This window comes from Gigantopelta aegis, chromosome 9 (assembly GCF_016097555.1).
Source record: "Gigantopelta aegis isolate Gae_Host chromosome 9, Gae_host_genome, whole genome shotgun sequence".
NCBI lineage: Eukaryota > Metazoa > Mollusca > Gastropoda > Neomphalida > Peltospiridae > Gigantopelta > Gigantopelta aegis.
The window spans coordinates 11,056,714-11,075,361 of NC_054707.1; the positions used below are offsets into that span (position 1 = coordinate 11,056,714).

General features: G+C 37.7%; 2 protein-coding genes across 6 annotated transcripts in view; one reads left to right on the top strand and one right to left on the bottom strand.

Annotated features, from left to right (window-relative positions):
- Positions 1-18,648, top strand: part of LOC121380602 (MAP kinase-activating death domain protein-like) — a 92,781-nt gene that overhangs the window by 33,866 nt on the left and 40,267 nt on the right. For all 5 annotated transcript variants that reach the window (XR_005958964.1, XM_041509493.1, XM_041509490.1 and 2 more), the window contains exons 9-19: positions 447-605; positions 1,863-2,079; positions 3,176-3,286; positions 9,095-9,297; positions 12,603-12,670; positions 13,614-13,836; positions 14,892-15,006; positions 15,376-15,474; positions 16,314-16,422; positions 17,142-17,328; positions 18,413-18,613. Coding sequence is in view for 4 of the 5 variants with exons in the window: in XM_041509493.1 (XP_041365427.1) it covers positions 447-605; positions 1,863-2,079; positions 3,176-3,286; positions 9,095-9,297; positions 12,603-12,670; positions 13,614-13,836; positions 14,892-15,006; positions 15,376-15,474; positions 16,314-16,422; positions 17,142-17,328; positions 18,413-18,613 (1,692 nt within the window). In the remaining variant the exon portion in view is untranslated. The remainder of the gene's footprint in view (positions 1-446; positions 606-1,862; positions 2,080-3,175; positions 3,287-9,094; positions 9,298-12,602; positions 12,671-13,613; positions 13,837-14,891; positions 15,007-15,375; positions 15,475-16,313; positions 16,423-17,141; positions 17,329-18,412; positions 18,614-18,648) is intronic.
- Positions 5,357-7,077, bottom strand: LOC121380603. The gene is made up of 2 exons (XM_041509494.1): positions 6,454-7,077; positions 5,357-5,491 (listed from the first exon to the last, which is right to left on the bottom strand). The coding sequence occupies exons 1-2, from the start codon at positions 6,810-6,812 to the stop codon at positions 5,440-5,442; spliced, it is 411 nt and encodes a 136-aa protein (XP_041365428.1). The 5' UTR covers positions 6,813-7,077; the 3' UTR covers positions 5,357-5,439.

Sequence of the window (18,648 nt, forward strand, 5' to 3'; positions counted from 1 at the left end):
TAACTTTCTTTATGATTAATAAAATACTCCCTGTTTAATTGCCAATAATATAATAAGAAATTATGCATATTTGTGTGAATAATAATGGTAAAAGCTCTGCTCTTGGTAATAGAATTATTGCTATCATTGTTATGTTCATGTTTGAAATCATATTAAATATATTACAGATTTACTGAAAGTTTTTTTAAATATTTTTATTCTGTTGCTAATCCTTACGAGAGTTCAATACATTTACTTCCTATTATAGTTTTACTGTTTTTGACATAAGAATTTCATCTTGATTGTTAAAGTCACTCTCTCTTTTTTTGTTATTTATTTTGTTTAAATTACTGTGCTACTAATGTTTGACATAGGAATTTAATATTGATTGTTAAAGTCACTCTCTTTTTTTGTTATTTATTCTGTTTAAATTATTGTGCTACTAATGTTTGATGCTGGTATGGCAGGTTCGATTTTTCAACTCGCCAAATATTCTTGGAAACTTCTGTGAGCACACCAGGACTATGCGGCTGTATCCTCGTCCAGTTGTCGCTTTTCAGTTGTACAGCTTCCTGAAGTCTCGTCCGATAAAATCACACTTCACCGCTAGACTCGCACGCACACAAGTAAGTGACTTACAGGATGAGTAGACCGTGTATTTTTGTTAATTTTTACTGATTAGTGACAAATTAATTAGGATTTAGGGTCGGCCCATTAAAGGGCCATACCCTAGTTTTTAAACACTAAGGCATAATTTTCACCTAGATTGATTGATTTCAACTTATTTTCGTGCTTATATCTAATTAAGGTTCAAGCACACTGTCCTGGGAACACACACCTCAGCTATCTGGGCTGCTTGTCCAGGACAGTGGGTTAGTTGTTAGTTTGTTAGTGGTTAGTGAGAGAGAAGAGGGTGTAGTGGCCTTACACCTACCCATTGAGCCCTTAAGAACTCGCTCTGGGTTGGAGCCGGTACCAGGCTGCGAACCCTGTACCTACCAGCCTGTAGTCCGATGGCTTAACCACTGTGCCACCGAGGCCAGTTTTCACCTAGACTCTAGTTTCAACCCGTAACAATGGACACTAATTTACAAACCTGTAACAAATTTGGATACAACAGAGTGAACGAAGTGTCTGTGAGGTTGAAATACCCTTAAAAATAGAATAAAACTCGACTCCTTAACAGTTACTTCTCAGACGCATGTGCGTTTTTTTAAAATATGAAAAATGCATTTTGTGGTATTACAAACACCAGGATAACCAGAAACACTTTGGTGGTACCGAAATGGATAATCTAAAATAAACTATAAGTAATGTTTGATTTCAGTGATCATAAACGGCTCTAATAATGAAAAATATGCCTTAGTGTTTAAAAACTAGGGTCTGTCCCTTTAAACGTATCTCCATTTTGAAAGAAAAGATGTGAGTGTATTTTAAACACTCTGCAGCAAGAAAACAATTGACTACTAGAGTCAAGCAATGTCTGTTATCCCTTTATCACAAGTGATTCATGAGTTGTTAATAGTGTAGGAGGAGGCAGTTGTTCTTGATCATAACAAAGGGATAATTAGAAGCAAATCTTCTCTTCAACTACTTTTGTCCAAATGACCAGAATCGAATAGATGGTTAACGACACCCCAGCACGAATAATACATCGACTATTCGGTGTCAAATTATGGTAAATTCAAACATGAATACCAGATGACCAGATTCCAAATATGTGACATGGTGTAAATTTTCATATTTGTTTTTAAAGAGTACACATTCTTAGTAAACATTGCATTCTACTAATATTTAAAGCTGGTAATAGACATTTTAACAAACGAAAAACATTAATTATTTGCTTATAGTTTTTATACTTTTTTTTTTCTTCTTTCTAACAGTCTGTCGAATATTTTGGCGAGTGGTCACTGAGTCCCCTGAACGTGGTGTACCTGCGGGTGCAGACCGGTGTCTACGATCCATCGCTGATCGGTGACAAGCCCAAGTGGTACGCCCAGCACCTGCAGCCCCTGGAGTTCAAGGTGTACGATGAGAACTCAACGCTCGGTGCCGCGCTCAGCTCCTCCTTGGAGATGTACAGCGATGAAATACCCACAGGTAAATGTAGCTCCTCCTTGGAGATGTACGGCGATGAAATACCCACAGGTAAACGTAGCTCCTCCTTGCAGATGTACGGCAATGAAATACCCACAGGTAAACGTAGCTCCTCCTCGGAGACGTACAGCGATGAAATACCCACAGGTAAACGTAGCTCCTCCTTGCAGATGTACGGCAATGAAATACCCACAGGTAAACGTAGCTCCTCCTTGGAGATGTACGGCAATGAAATACCCACAGGTAAACGTAGCTCCTCCTTGGAGATGTACGGCGATGAAATACCCACAGGTAAACGTAGCTCCTCCTTGCAGATGTACGGCAATGAAATACCCACAGGTAAACGTAGCTCCTCCTTGGAGATGTACGGCGATGAAATACCCACAGGTAAACGTAGCTCCTCCTTGGAGATGTACGGCGATGAAATACCCACAGGTAAATGTAGCTCCTCTTAGGAGACGTACAGTGATGAAATACCCACAGGTAAATGTAGCTCCTCTTAGGAGACGTACAGCGATGAAATACCCACAGGTAAATGTAGCTCCTCTTAGGAGACGTACAGTGATGAAATACCCACAGATAAACGTAGCTCCTCCTCGGAGACGTACAGTGATGAAATACCCACAGGTAGACCTTACCTTTAATTAAAGTTAAACTCAGCTCCTTCTCAGAGATGTACAGTGATATTGATGTTAACTTGAAGTTTAATGAAATCCCTAAAGGGAAACATTGCTGTTAAGTGAAGTTGAACTTGGCCTTGCAGTTTGCGTCAACTTTCAGGAATCGCATTTGACAAGTTAAAATAGAATTGATTAACATCTGCATTTGTTTCACCTTTGTAACTTCATAGCAAGCCTTTATGACATTTTTTGACATGCTAAAACAATCTTATGTTAAGCCAGTTGGTATCATGCCAGTTGTGTTCTCATCCTGTCCACAAGAAAAAGCATCTGAATATTATTATGAAGAGATATTAGTGGGGCATTTAAAATTAAAAACCAAAGCAAAGTGTATTTGAGTAAAACAGTAAATTCACTATTTAGAATATTGACTTGGTATGTGATTCATGTGTCAGTGTTTGTGGTGACTTGTATTTCAGACGAGAGTGGAAGTGACAGCGAGGGTGCGGAAAGTACGAGTTCCTCCTACTCCTCTCTCAGTGACTTCGTCACCGACATGATGAACAGTGAAATAGATGGGGAATCCCCAGGTACGACCTACATCCTCTACCAGGCTAAGTACACGTTCATCATTAGAACCCCTACATTTGTCAGGCTGGTTCAGAATTAAGGCTATAACCCAGACTTTGATGAATAACTGCACTAAGACTAGTGTGATATGGGACACTATAGACAGTGCGATATGTGGCACTACAGACTTGTGCGACATGGGGCACTACAGACTAGTGCGATATGTGGCACTACAGACTAGTGCGATATGGGGCACTACAGACTTGTGCGATATGGGGCACTACAGACTAGTGCGATATGGGGCACTACAGACTTGTGCGATATGTGGCACTACAGACTTGTGCGACATGGGGCACTACAGACTTGTGCGATATGGGGCACTACAGACTAGTGCGATATGGGGCACTACAGACCTGCTGTAGTTTCCTAACGGCATGTAATATATATTGGCATGTAATGGACAACATTATTATTCATATAGTGGAAAATAAGTAATTCTGTAAATATATCACTCCTGCTATAAAGGTTTGGCACATATCTAGGTTCTGCAACAGTAAGATATACAATTAGCAAGACCCGGAAGGCCTTCATATCAGAGAACAGTACTTATTTGTATACACTTTGCAGGCATCGAAATAAGTCGTTCAGGTTCCTGGGATGTTACCACATGTAAGAAAAGTCGAGAATGGTGTTTCATTCTCGACAAAAATTTCAACAAACGGTAGTTTTGTTTCTGAACGTAAACCAGGCAATGCATTCTGGTATTCCGCGTTTCATTTTCTCATAACTTTCATATAGTTGTGGCAACCTATAGGTTACCAGGCTATATTTTGTGGTAACCTGTAAATGGATTACCAGACACAATGCTTATTTTGATGCCTGCTTTGCCATTATAAATCAAGTGTTATGCTAAAATATGTTGTTAAAAATTGTAAAAAACCAATTAGAATCTTTTAATTAAACAATTTGCCCACACTTTTAATTAAATTCTTTAAAATGTTTATAACATTCTGTGTGATTGTCCATATAATATACAGACTATCTGCAGAATATAATATGCATATTGTACTAAACAATATACTAGTCTGTCAGTTTGACTAATCTGCGATATTTACATGCATATGATATATAACAGTGTTATTTTATGCCATATACTAACTACAGTATGTGCCTGTTTTACAAATTACATACTAGCTGTATTGTATAACTGCTTGTTTTATACAAAACTATCTGCATGTATACATCAAGTTTTGACAGCAGAATCTGGTTATGTCCAAAGTCTTTTTTTTTCAGAATAAAAGTTTTCATTTTAAAATATTATTTTGATGAAAATCTGAAAAGAAAGCAATTTTATTTATTTAATCATTCCTGTTTCATATGAATTGTCCATGGGAATAACCTACGAGTATAATATCCAAACAGATAGTCGGTAGTATGACAGTCATGTATGTCCAGGTCATAATGGCACACTAAATTAAAAACCTATAAGGCCGAAAATTTTGTTTTACTTGTTTCCTATTACATGCTGGAAAAATATAGGGTAGTTAGGTAGGAAAAACATTTTATTTTGGAAAATAATTTTATTTATGGATATTAAAGGGGTACTGGAGCGTACAGGGCTTCATATAAAATGGATTAATAGCCTTACAAAGTATAAGGGAAAATTATATATAAATTAAAAAAATATATATTTATATTTGAAAACGAGCTCAACCGTGTACGAAAGTAAAAAACGGAACTCTTCTTTTTGTAACACTACAACAGTCATGCGTGACGTCACAGGTGAAACAGCCATGTGGGGAAAACACGTAATGGCCGCATAATGGAAGCTCTTATCATCGATTAAGTTAATTGTTATTACATCTTTGTTCGCGAGAAATCGCGTTTCTATGAATGGAAAATGGTCCTTTGTGCAGCTGTCAACTGTAGTAATGACTCAAGAAGGGTCAAAGGCATTGGGTATTACTCGATACAGGCGAGAGAGAAAACGTACCAAAGTATATATGGGTACATAATCTTCGGCGAAAGAACTATGTTGTCACAAAACACTCTGTTCTGTTCAATAAAAACAAAACAATAAATGAATGTTGTCTTGTTCATATATTTATTATACCAAATTGAACATCAAAGTGTGCACTTATGACAAATAGTTGCGTAGTAACGTGTGACAACTTCACCAACATAAAAATGCTACACTGAGAAAATCCTGACGATCTCGCCACAGCCTGAAAAAGTGAAATAATAAGAAATGTAAACTTAAAAAATGTTACATTACATGATGAAACAAACCATAAATGTGTACTTTACGTGTATTTATTATAATAAACTGTAAACTTAAACAAGAAAAAACAAAATCGACACGGGGCGAGATCGCCAGGCTCCGTTGGAAAATCCTGGCGATCTCGCCCCGGCTTGCAAGTGAAATCGTCAGAAATGTAAACTACCAATGTATTACATTTTACAACAAGAAAATCAAAACATGACTACTGCACATGTATTTACTTAATGAAGTAAACATAAAACAGCTTGTAACTTGAATATTGTTGGGTTATAATGTACTGGCGACTTCGCTAAACAGACATGCAACACGGAAGTAAATATGGCGATCTCGCCACAGCGTGTCCCAACACAAAACTAGTAGTATAAGTGGTATAACCCTGTAGTTTTGGCACAAAAACATGCTGATAATAACAGTAGATATATACTATAATATATGTTGTAATATATGTCTTCTAGCAAGTCTAATATGTATGATAACTTCGCCTAACGATGAAAATAAGTCCTGGCGAAGTCGCCCCGGGCGAGATCGACACGGGGCGAGATCGCCAGGCTCCGGTGTTACAAGGTCAATATAGATGTTTCACAATAAATTAGTATATAAAAATGTATGTAAAGCACATATTTAGTCTTTAAGTAATAAAAGATTACATAAATCGACCACATTTTAATAATTTTCAAGGAAATGTACCAAAATTTGAATTTAAAACAAAAATGGGGCTAATTCAGTAATTGCTGTTTGGTTTGACCTAAGAAGAAAGGTAAAAGCGTTTTAAAAATAACATTTTTTTTTTACTATTTTTGTGTGCAAATTTACAAACCAATCGGTTCAGAAATAAATAACTTGTAGTAAATTGTATAGTATGAAAAAGGGCGTTCCCTGTGGTACGGACCATAGTAAGCTACATACCTATTTGGTACTGGTTCTGTGTAGTCATCGCGTCGTATGTCGGCTCTGGCTACGAGGGCTGTCCTGAGCACTTCTGGATACAAACATATAATCGGGAAATCATAATGTTCTAGAATGCACTGCAAGTTGGTGGTTTGCATTTTGTCGCCGATTTGGTCTACTTCTAAACAACAGATACTTTCTTTTACCGTGTCCATTGGTCTGCAGTTGCCACACAAACACCAATCTCGGTTTCCCAATCGCGCAATATTTTCGACATTTTCTTCCAATTCATCGCCTGAAGATAATCCTATGTCGAAGTCCGACTCACTATCATGTTCGGAACGTTCGGGCTCAAACATAAACGGTTGGTAAGCCATTGATCAAAGCGCTAATGTAAACAAATCTATCAAAAAGCACATGGTTTCACATATTGTTTACTGGCTGGCTGTTCACGTGCTACGTCACAGCCAATGCACGCGGCTTTTCGCGTAGTTATTTTATCCATGCGCGTAAAATAGAAACCGTGTTAATATTGTCAATTAATCCTAAACCCGTTAACATATTAAACATTTTATTGCATCATTCTTCATTTTAGGCTCCATATTTGTTTAATTTGGCATTAGAGCCAGCCTACACCTTTCCTTTAAATAAAGGTGTTGACTACCAGTATCCAAAATAACCTCTGCATGTATAGAAATGCATTATGCAAACCAACAATACCATTCATCACAGTGTTTTCCCTAGAAATGAAGTACGGCATGGTAAAGTGACATTTTGAGGGCATATTATTTTTATGTGCAGTTTTAAATATAAGGGCTTTTTTTTTCCATTATACAATTTTCAAAAGGACAAAAACCTTATGGCCATTTTATTTTTTATATCTATTTCTATTTCATAACTTAATTAAAACAAGAAAATATGTAGTACTATCCACATAGGTGTGTTTAAAGGCTTCTTTTTACATGGGCAACTTATAAATTTATAAAAGTCAAGGCATTTTGATTTTGAGGGCAACATGGTGCTAACCTATCTGTGGGAGAGTACATACAAAAGACCCCTTTCTGTTTGATAATAGGCAGAAGGTTTACTCTCATACTAACATTTAACTTCTGTACTGGTCCAGGACAGACTTGATTGAACCTTAATTGGATAGAAACCAGTAAATAAGTTATAACAATTTCTTTTAATAAAAACTGAAAAGAAGGGTTCTATATTTATCTGTCCAACAATAACATTAAAAAAAATAATTATGAATATTATCTTTCCTAGTGTATCTAAGAAATGGTAGACTTACCAATTTTATAATTTGCAATGCATCCAGTATTGAAGTACACACTTGGTTTGAAGCAATCAATTGGTCCAATGAATAGAAATGCAGTACAAATGCTCAGGATGCTCAAACGAATGTTGAAAAGTAAAGTTTGTTTTATTTAACGATGAAACTAGAGCATATTGATTTTTATCTTTAATATCATCGGCTATTGGACGTCAAACACATGGTCATTCTGACACTGTTTTTAGAGGAAACCCGAGAAGTTCCCAATGACCATTTACAAAAAATAACGAAACGCATCGAGATCTTACTGACATATTTAATCATTTGATTTGGCAGTAAACTCCATCAGTATCGGTAAACATTCCCTCCCCTAGTTTATCAGAAGGTCACTAAATTTCTACACGGCCAGTTTGTCGCTGGAGTAAATCATTAAATATAGTTATTATTATTATTATTATTATTATTAATCGGAACACCTCGCTACGCTAGATGTAGAATAAATCGGAAAAGATCACATATATTCGTGAAAACAATTTTCTGACTCTTCGCCCGATATCTCACGAAAGTTACCAAACTTCAATTTGAAGGGAAGTAACTCCATCAATCAATTGTCGGAAGAAAACATTTCGTGGCTAACGGATCACCAATAAAACTAAATTTGCGACAGTAAAACCACCAATATACGTCCGCAAATCGGAAAAAACAGTAGGGTTATCCCCTAAATGACACCAAATTAGTGCTTGTGATAGTTTTGGAATGTTTTCGTGGAAATCGTTGTTATATTAAAAAAAACATTTTTGGATATACAAAAAAAGTTTTAGGGTCGGAAGGTTCAAATTAGGGTCGGTCGAGTAACCGGAAACAAACAATATTTTATGATATGCCTAATCATAGGCCATTAAAAGTAGTTGGCAAATTATGCTTCCTTTGGCATAAATATTCCACGATTGCAGCATTGTAAACGTTAAAATAAAAAACTATCACCTTAATAAAAAGGTGAAATCAAAGGTTATTCCTGTGGACTCTTCATATATATATATATATATATATATATATATATATATATATATATATTCCCCCAAAATCAATTAAAAGAAACCCCCAGGAAGTGAAATGGTGGACTACTTTTATTTTTGCAAAGATTGGACATAACCAGTTCATGGACCTAATTCACTAAACTCTTACAACTTTGCGATCTCACAGTGCAAGGCCAATGTGGTATTGCATAAGCGAGTTTAAGAGAGCTTTGTGAATTGGTGCTCCATGGTTGTCAGCCCTCAATGTAATAACTCCATGTAATAACTGATTGTAATAACTCCAGCCAGCCTTGTTTTGACCACTAACGCAGTATAACTCTGCATGAACCGTGCTTTCATTTCCCAGCGTTTTACCGAGAGAACCAGGTTCTCGCTGTAGACGAATCGAAGGTGTTCTGCCCGCCCAGCACGCTGCATGTGCCCGAGAACCCGGCCACTAACAGCGACTCCGCCCTGTCCCTGCCGGACAGCGACCTCAGCTCCTCGGACTCGTCCAGCCCAACGTACAGCCAGGACGCGCCCAAAGATACCCATTCCAAGGATAGCGAGGTGCTCATTCATTTTAGTTCAGGTGTTCACGCTACATAGAGTACAAACTGAGGTGCTCAGTCTTTTTAGTTCAGGTGTTCACACTACATGGAGTACAAACTGAGGTGTTCAGTCTTTTTATTTCAGGTGTTCACGCTACATAGAGTACAAACTGAGGTGCTCAGTCTTTTTATTTCAGGTGTTCACACTACATGGAGTACAAACTAAAGGTGCTCAGTCTTTTTAGTTCATGAGTTGACGCTAAATATATATTACAATATTACAACTGTGAGGTGCTCTGTCTTTTCAGTTCATGTCTTCATGCAAAATGTATTAAAACTGTGATGTGCTCAGTCTTGCATTACAACTGTGAGGTGTTTAGTTTTTGTCACTTCATGTGTTAATGCTAAATATATTACAGCTGTTCACAGGTTTTTTGTATCACATTTACCAAGTAAAAGGCGAGATACAGGTTTCTGATGGTGGCGCCGACAGCGTCAACAAAGTTTTGCTTTTTAAGTCCTAGATCAATGAAACTTGGTTTAGTGTTGCACCTATGGACGTACATCACAGTGCACCGAAAAGGTTTATGGTAGGCGAGACATGTAATTCCATGGAATTCTTAGTGGGATTTTTTGTATGACAGTTAATAGGGTAAGTGTCGACAAGTACAACTTAGAGTGGACCTGTATTTGTGGCTGTTCAAATAGCTGTGTGAGTGTGTGCTATACTTTCACCAGAAAACTATAATACAAAGGGCGAGACGTAGCCAAGTAGCTGTGTGAGTGTGTGCTATAGTTTCACCAGAAAACTGTAATACAAAGGGCGAGACGTAGCCCAGTAGCTGTGTGAGTGTGTGCTATAGTTTCACCAGAAAACTATAATACAAAGGGCGAGACGTAGCCCAGTAGCTGTGTGAGTGTGTGCTATAGTTTCACCAGAAAACTGTAATACAAAGGGCGAGACGTAGCCAAGTAGCTGTGTGAGTGTGTGCTATAGTTTCACCAGAAAACTGTAATACAAAGGGCGAGACGTAGCCAAGTAGCTGTGTGAGTGTGTGCTATAGTTTCACCAGAAAACTGTAATACAAAGGGCGAGACGTAGCCCAGTAGCTGTGTGAGTGTGTGCTATAGTTTCACCAGAAAACTGTAATACAAAGGGCGAGACGTAGCCAAGTAGCTGTGTGAGTGTGTGCTATAGTTTCACCAGAAAACTGTAATACAAAGGGCGAGACGTAGCCAAGTAGCTGTGTGAGTGTGTGCTATAGTTTCACCAGAAAACTGTAATACAAAGGGCGAGACGTAGCCAAGTAGCTGTGTGAGTGTGTGCTATAGTTTCACCAGAAAACTGTAATACAAAGGGCGAGACGTAGCCAAGTAGCTGTGAGTGTGTGCTATAGTTTCACCAGAAAACTGTAATACAAAGGGCGAGACGTAGCCAAGTAGCTGTGTGAGTGTGTGCTATAGTTTCACCAGAAAACTATAATACAAAGGGCGAGACGTAGCCAAGTAGCTGTGTGAGTGTGTGCTATAGTTTCACCAGAAAACTGTAATACAAAGGGCGAGACGTAGCCCAGTAGCTGTGTGAGTGTGTGCTATAGTTTCACCAGAAAACTATAATACAAAGGGCGAGACGTAGCCCAGTAGCTGTGTGAGTGTGTGCTATAGTTTCACCAGAAAACTGTAATACAAAGGGCGAGACGTAGCCAAGTAGCTGTGTGAGTGTGTGCTATAGTTTCACCAGAAAACTGTAATACAAAGGGCGAGACGTAGCCAAGTAGCTGTGTGAGTGTGTGCTATAGTTTCACCAGAAAACTGTAATACAAAGGGCGAGACGTAGCCAAGTAGCTGTGAGTGTGTGCTATAGTTTCACCAGAAAACTGTAATACAAAGGGCGAGACGTAGCCAAGTAGCTGTGTGAGTGTGTGCTATAGTTTCACCAGAAAACTATAATACAAAGGGCGAGACGTAGCCAAGTAGCTGTGTGAGTGTGTGCTATAGTTTCACCAGAAAACTGTAATACAAAGGGCGAGACGTAGCCCAGTAGCTGTGTGAGTATGTGCTATAGTTTCACCAGAAAACTATAATACAAAGGGCGAGACGTAGCCAAGTAGCTGTGTGAGTGTGTGCTATAGTTTCACCAGAAAACTGTAATACAAAGGGCGAGACGTAGCCAAGTAGCTGTGTGAGTGTGTGCTATAGTTTCACCAGAAAACTATAATACAAAGGGCGAGATGTAGCCAAGTAGCTGTGTGAGTGTGTGCTATAGTTTCACCAGAAAACTGTAATACAAAGGGCGAGATGTAGCCAAGTAGCTGTGTGAGTGTGTGCTATAGTTTCACCAGAAAACTGTAATACAAAGGGCGAGACGTAGCCAAGTAGCTGTGTGAGTGTGTGCTATAGTTTCACCAGAAAACTGTAATACAAAGGGCGAGACGTAGCCAAGTAGCTGTGTGAGTGTGTGCTATAGTTTCACCAGAAAACTGTAATACAAAGGGCGAGACGTAGCCAAGTAGCTGTGTGAGTGTGTGCTATAGTTTCACCAGAAAACTGTAATACAAAGGGCGAGACGTAGCCAAGTAGCTGTGTGAGTGTGTGCTATAGTTTCACCAGAAAACTGTAATACAAAGGGCGAGACATAGCCCACTGGTAAAGCGCTCGCTTGATGTGCGGTTGGTCTAGGATCGATCCCCGTCAGTGGGACCATTAGGCTATTTCTCGCTCCAGCCAGTGCACCACGACTGGTACATCAAAGGCCATGGTATGTGTTATGCTGTCTATGGGATGGTGCATATAAAAGATTCCGTGCTGCTAATCGAAAAGTGTAGCCCATGAAGTGGCGACAGTGGGTTTCCTCCCTCAATGTCTGTCTGGTCCTTTACCATATATCCGACGCCATATAAGTGTAAATAAAATGTGTTGAGTGCGTCGTTAAATAAACGATTTCATTTCTGTAATACATGTAGAACAAAATTATTCTTTGTGTAAAATATAATATGCTTTTTAACATTCAGTTATAGCTCTGTTTGACATTAATCTTTAGAAAGAAAAACAAAAGCTTTCGAATGAACCTCAAATATAAAGTTATATCTTTTGCATATCGGTTTGCTTCTATATCAAATATACAGTGTGTTGGTTTACTTGTATACTAACTAGATGTGGAATGTCTTAGTCTGTATTAACATTAAAACATGTTTGGTTTTACCTCCTAAACTATGAAGAGTTTATAGTATGAAGTGTATTAGTCAGTTTATGGTTTTACGTATTAACTAGAACTGTTATGTATGATAGCTCTAGTTTAAATGTATTCTGATTGTGTGTTTGTAGAATGAGGATGGCCAGATATTCCGATATGACTCGGGTCATGTGTCCATGATTGGCCAGTCTATCAGCAGGTTTGTCGATTTTCGATCATAAATTTTCTTTTTTTCCATGGTTGTAATCCAAAAAATAACATAAAATTTCTTCTTGTTGTATTATTGGATATCAGATGTGGGCTTCCATTGACTTGCATGTCGGTAAATAGCAATAACAGTATTATCATATTTAATATAGTTAAAAGTAAATACCTGATTTCTTCTTAATGTCAATGATTTGTTGTTTGTACTAACCATATTTAGGAAACAATGGAAGTCCGACCAGAATCATCTGAATTATTCCATTAATGATATCAGGGAAAATGTGAACCGAAAACAGTATAAATAACGTCCATCTCCATATGAATTAAGTAAACTGAAGACAGGTTAGACTTTGAAATACTTCAATTTGTGGGTGGGATATACCTAAGTGGTAGATCACTTGTTTAATGTTTGATGGGTTATAATATAAATTTTCCTTGGTGGACTCAAATTTTCCCTTATCAAAGTCAGTGTCCCATGAGTGGGACATCAGAAACTGTGGTATTTACTGTCCAGTCAATGTATAAAATGCATATAAAAGATATCGTGCTGCATTTTTGGTAGGTGCAGCTTTTGTTGTAACTGCTGATTTTCTAAATAACTATCTTAAGTGTCAAAATATTTTTTTAAATGTTTGATAAAGCCGACTTGGCTTATGTTAACTATTGCTAATATTATGCCTCTTATTTGGATTTTTATAAATTTTAAGATCGCTAAATTAATATTTTATGATTTACAGTATATATTAGATATTAAATTACAGTTGTTTAAAATGTGTTGTTTAAACATTCGCTATATTTTAAGATCGCTAATATTTTATGATTTACAATATATATCAGATTTTAAATAGCAGTAGTTTAAAATGTGCTGTTTAAAAATATTTTTCCTTTCCCTGAATGTTTGCCAGCTACAAGATGTATAATTTGTTTGTAATTTGCAGCCGACCCGGCAGTACGAGTTCGCCTGATTCCCTGCGAAAGTCTCCCCACCCACCCAACGTGCAGGTGATACGCACGACCGACCCACACACGACAGGCTTTGAGCCCTCGGAGAAATCACCAGCCATGCTGAAACCGCTTACGGGGAACAGGTCCTTCTCCAGAAACGACAGGGCCAGCAACTCCAGTGGGGGATCCAGTGGGTCCACAAGGAAAACACTGAAGGTATGTTCAACACGAAAATAGCTTTGTTTTTTTGTTACCTTTTTGTGGGCTATTTAATTTTTAACCTCCTGTTATGCTGTAACTGTAAATTGTTTCACTTTAAAGCTCCAAGTTATCTTGTTGTCATTGTAGATTGTTTTACTTTAGGCTCCAATTGATTCTTTTGTAACTAGATTATTTTACTTTTAGGCTCCAAGTAATCATATTGTAACTGTAAATTGTTTTACTTTAAGCTTCAAGTGATTATGCTGTAACTGTAAATTATTTCACTTTTAGTGAACATGCAACTCTAAAAATTGTTACACTTTTATTCTTCAATTGATTATGTTCTAACTGAATTGTTTCACTTAATCTCCATGTGATTATGTTGTAACTGTAAACTGTTTCACTCTAGGCTCAAAGTCAACATGTAACTGTAAACTGTTTCACTCTAGGCTCCAAGTGAACATTTAACTGTAAACTGTTTAACTCTAGGCTCCAAGTGAACATTTAACTGTAAACTGTTTCACTCTAGGCACCAAGTGAACATTTAACTGTAAACTGTTTAACTCTAGGCTCCAAGTGAACATTTAACTGTAAACTGTTTCACTCTAGGCTCCAAGTGAACATTTAACTGTAAACTGTTTCACTCTACGCTCCAAGTGATCAGGTTGTAACTGTCAGTTGTTTCTCTTTCAGCTCCAAGTGAACATGTAACTGTAAACTGTTTCACTCTAGGTTCCAAGTGAACATGTAACTGTAACTTGTTTCTCTTTAGGTTCCAAATAATCATTTGTAACTGTAAACTGTTTCACTTTAGGCTCCAAGTGAACATGTAACTGTGAATTGTTTCTCTTTAGGTTCCAAGTAATCATTTGTAACTGTAAACTGTTTCACTTTAGGCTCCAAGTGATCATATTGTAACTGTAAACTATTTTCACTCTAGGCTCCAAGTGATCAGGTTGTAACTGTAAACTGTTTCTCTTTAGGCTCCAAGTGATCATGTTGTAACTGTAAACTGTTTTCACTCTAGGCTCCAAGTGATCAGGTTGTAACTGTAGATTGTTTGTCTTTAGGCATCAAGTGATCGGGACTCTGACAGATCATCAGGCTCCTCCATTATTTCCACCATCAGCAATGAGCTCACCGACATGGCGCAGTCTGCAACTACCACTATGTCAGAACTCTTCGGTAAGTCTGCAGTAAGACTATCGGGTGATGTCGACTATCTATCACACTGTCAAGTCTTAACAAAGTTATGTTTAACAGATCTGGTAGAAACTGTTGTATGCCACACAATGAAAATACAATACTAATGTGAGGACACACAATAGGTTTTTTTTTATATTAATTAAATTCTGTTGCTAAGTTGTGTTAATATATTGTTATGACAGTAACAAAACTGTTAGTTGAAAAGTGTAAAACATGATCAAAAATATTTAATATTCTGAAGAAAAGCTATTGTTATTGATGTCTATCCAGTTTTAACAATATTATGAAGTTTAGTTTTAATAAATATATATTACCAAAACGTGTGACAAATACACATTACATTTTCAGGAAGCAATAAGTCAACGACACAGCAACAAGTAAATAAGGGCCACTCCCACCACAACGCGATTGCCAACAAACCACCTGCCAAACAGTTCACTCCTCTTGGTAAGTCGATCTTCCACTTGGTGTCTCTCTCTCTTATCTTTTTACTTGGGGGGTAAACTTCACTTGATGCGCAGTTGGCCTAGGATTGATCCCTGTCGGTGGACCCATTGTGCTATTTCTCGTTCCAGTCAGTGCTCCACAACTGGTGTAACAAAGGCCATGGTATGTACTATCCTGTCTGTGGGATGGTGCATATAGAAGATCCCTTGCTGCTAATCGAAAAGAGTAGCCCAAGAAGTGGTGATAGTGGGTTTCCTCTCTCAATATCTGTGTGGTCCTTAACCATATGTCTGACGCCATATAACCATAAATAAAATGTATTGAGTGCGTCATTAAATAAAACATTCCTTCCTTCTTTCTTGTGTTGGAGATCTTGATATTGCTAGACAAACTATATGTAGAGTAAATCTCACGAGCATGTTTCTTTTGTCAGATTTTAAAACTCATTTGATATTTCAGGGCTTGAAATTTTACAGAACCGACAGCAATTACTATAATTGTAATATGAACAGCCATAGGTTAGAGGCTTTACCGATGGTAGCCATATAACCATAAATAAAATGTGTTGAGTGGTGCGTCATTCAGTAAAACATTCCTTAATTTCTTTCACCGATGGTAGCGTTTTTGCTGCTGGATAAAACTTAATGCCCTAGGTTAAAGGGATAATTTTTGGTTTTTATATCAGTTGCAAAAGGTACTGGTTTAAAATTGCAATAGGCAGGCTAAAAACATTTGTCATGGGTGAGTATTTTGGCTATGGCAAAAAAAAAATCAAAATTACTGTAGGTAATAAATTCTGAAGTTTGAGCCATACGCTTAATGTGTTTGTCTTATTGAAGGACCCCGAAAAGCATTAGTGGAGAAGTCTGGCCTGGTGAAACATGCGAGCAGCAACAAGCCAGAAATTCGCAAACAGCCTTCTATGGATGCAAGGAGTTCTTCCAATAGGTGGGTCGATTCACGGTTCAGTGTTGTAACACAGGGAGGGTATTCTTTCATTTCAGAAGAAATATTTTTGTTCTTATGTTTAGCTTAAACATTAACAGATTGAAATTAAGCAAGCCAAAATTATGAAAATGGCATGCTCTGCAATGCATCTGTACCTCAGAGATGTAGTCCAGTGGTAAAGCGTTCACTTGATGTGTGGTCAGTCTAGGATCGATCCCCGTCAGTGGGCCCATTGGACTATTTTTCGCAATGCAACTGTAGCTCAGAGACTTAGAGCAATCTTCTGACACTGCAGCAAGTACACAAAAAAAAGAAAAGAAGAAAAAACAAGGTCTATCTTTACTCAATATAAAGAGAAAAGAATTCACCCACTGTTATTTTTATCACCTCATATGAAAAATGTTTGTAAACGTTCATTTAAATTTTAATGACTAATGTAAAATGATTTTCCTTTTAAAATAGCTTATTATGGACTATGTACAACTCTAGTCTCTCAAAATACACAAAATGATACATCACACATTTTTGTATTGACCGATTTAGTTTATGGAAGGTGAAATATATCATTCTTTGGAATTCTTGTATTAAAAGTTCCTACTTTCAAAGATGATGAACATCCTGTGTATATAAAAATTTAAAAATGTTGCTTGTTACTCACTTGTTTTTGTGCATGCTTTAAATGTAGTTTGAGTGTTGACATGTTGAGTTCTATTTGACAGTGAGAACCAACAGTTTCTGAAGGAGGTGGTGAAGAGCGTGCTGGAAGGGCAGGGCGTTAGCTGGCTGAAGCTGAATCGCATCAAGAAGCTGATGGAGGATGAGAACTACCGCAACTTCATCATCAGCCGCCTCAACAAGAACCTGGACCGCAAGCAGCCCGACGACATGCCACACATGGAAGACGTGGTACGGCAGTTTGTCTTTCAGCAAAATCGAGGCACACTGTGTAGTGTCTGTAACTGTAATTTTATTATTAGTCACCTAGCAGTCAAATCGACTATAGGTTTCATCTCCGTCATGGAAGACGTGGTACGGCAGTTTGTCATTTCAGCGAAATCGGTACAGGATCTAGCTCAGTCGGTTGAATGCTCGCATAAGGTACTTGCATTGCAGGATCGAACCATCTCGGTGGATCCATTCAATTGATTGGGTTTTCTTTTATCGTTCCAACAAGTGCACCACAACTGATTAAAGGCTGTGGTATGTTCTTTCCTGTCTGGGAAAGTGCATATGGGAGATCCCTTGCTACTAATGGAAAAATGTAGCTGGTTTCCTGTCTGGGAAAGTGTATATGGGAGATCCCTTGCTACTAATGGAAAAATGTAGCTGGTTTCCTGTCCAAGACTCTTATGTCAGAGTTACCAAGTGTTTTACATCCAATAGCTGATGATTAATTAATCAATGTGCTCTAGTGGTGTCATTAAACAAAACAGACTTTCAGCGAAATCCTCAACATAGAGCACACTCTGTGTTATCTGTAATAGTTATGTTATTATCAGTCACCAACCGCCCAACCGGAGGGGACTATAGGTTTGATCTCTGCCATGGAAGATGTGGTATGTCAGTTTGTCTTTCAGCTCAGTCCTCAACATGCAACACACTGTGTAGTATCTGTAAGGCCATAAAATGTCATGACTTCTCTATTTCTCTGGAATATGATTCTGGATGTGATTGTTACAGTTCAGGGTGACATATTCTGTATGTTTATAAACAGTATTTTGCATTCAGAATGACATATTCCGTATGTTTATAAACAGTATTTTGAATTCAGGATGACATATTCTGTATGTTTATAAACAGTATTTCGAAATCAGGATGACATATTCTGTATGTTTATAAACAGTATTTTGAATTCAGGATGAAATATTCTGTATGTTTATAAATGGTATTTTGAATTCAGGATGACATATTCAGTAAATTTATAAACAGTATTTTGAATTCAGGATCATATTTACTGTATTTTTATAATTGGTATTTCAATTCGTTTCAGTGTGTGAACCGCACTATCTTCAAGGGCATGCTGACGATTGCCAAAGCCATTTGCCATGGTTTGGAGCACACGTATCAAAACCACGGTCTGGGTGGGATGGCAAGTGCATTCATGTTGATGGAAATACTGCACACCCACTACTGGTGTCGCGAGATCATTGGAGGGAGCAACAGCAACCGCAGTGACAGTCTCACCCCCGATGTAAGTAAAAACTTTGTTCAGTATCTGTTAAAATT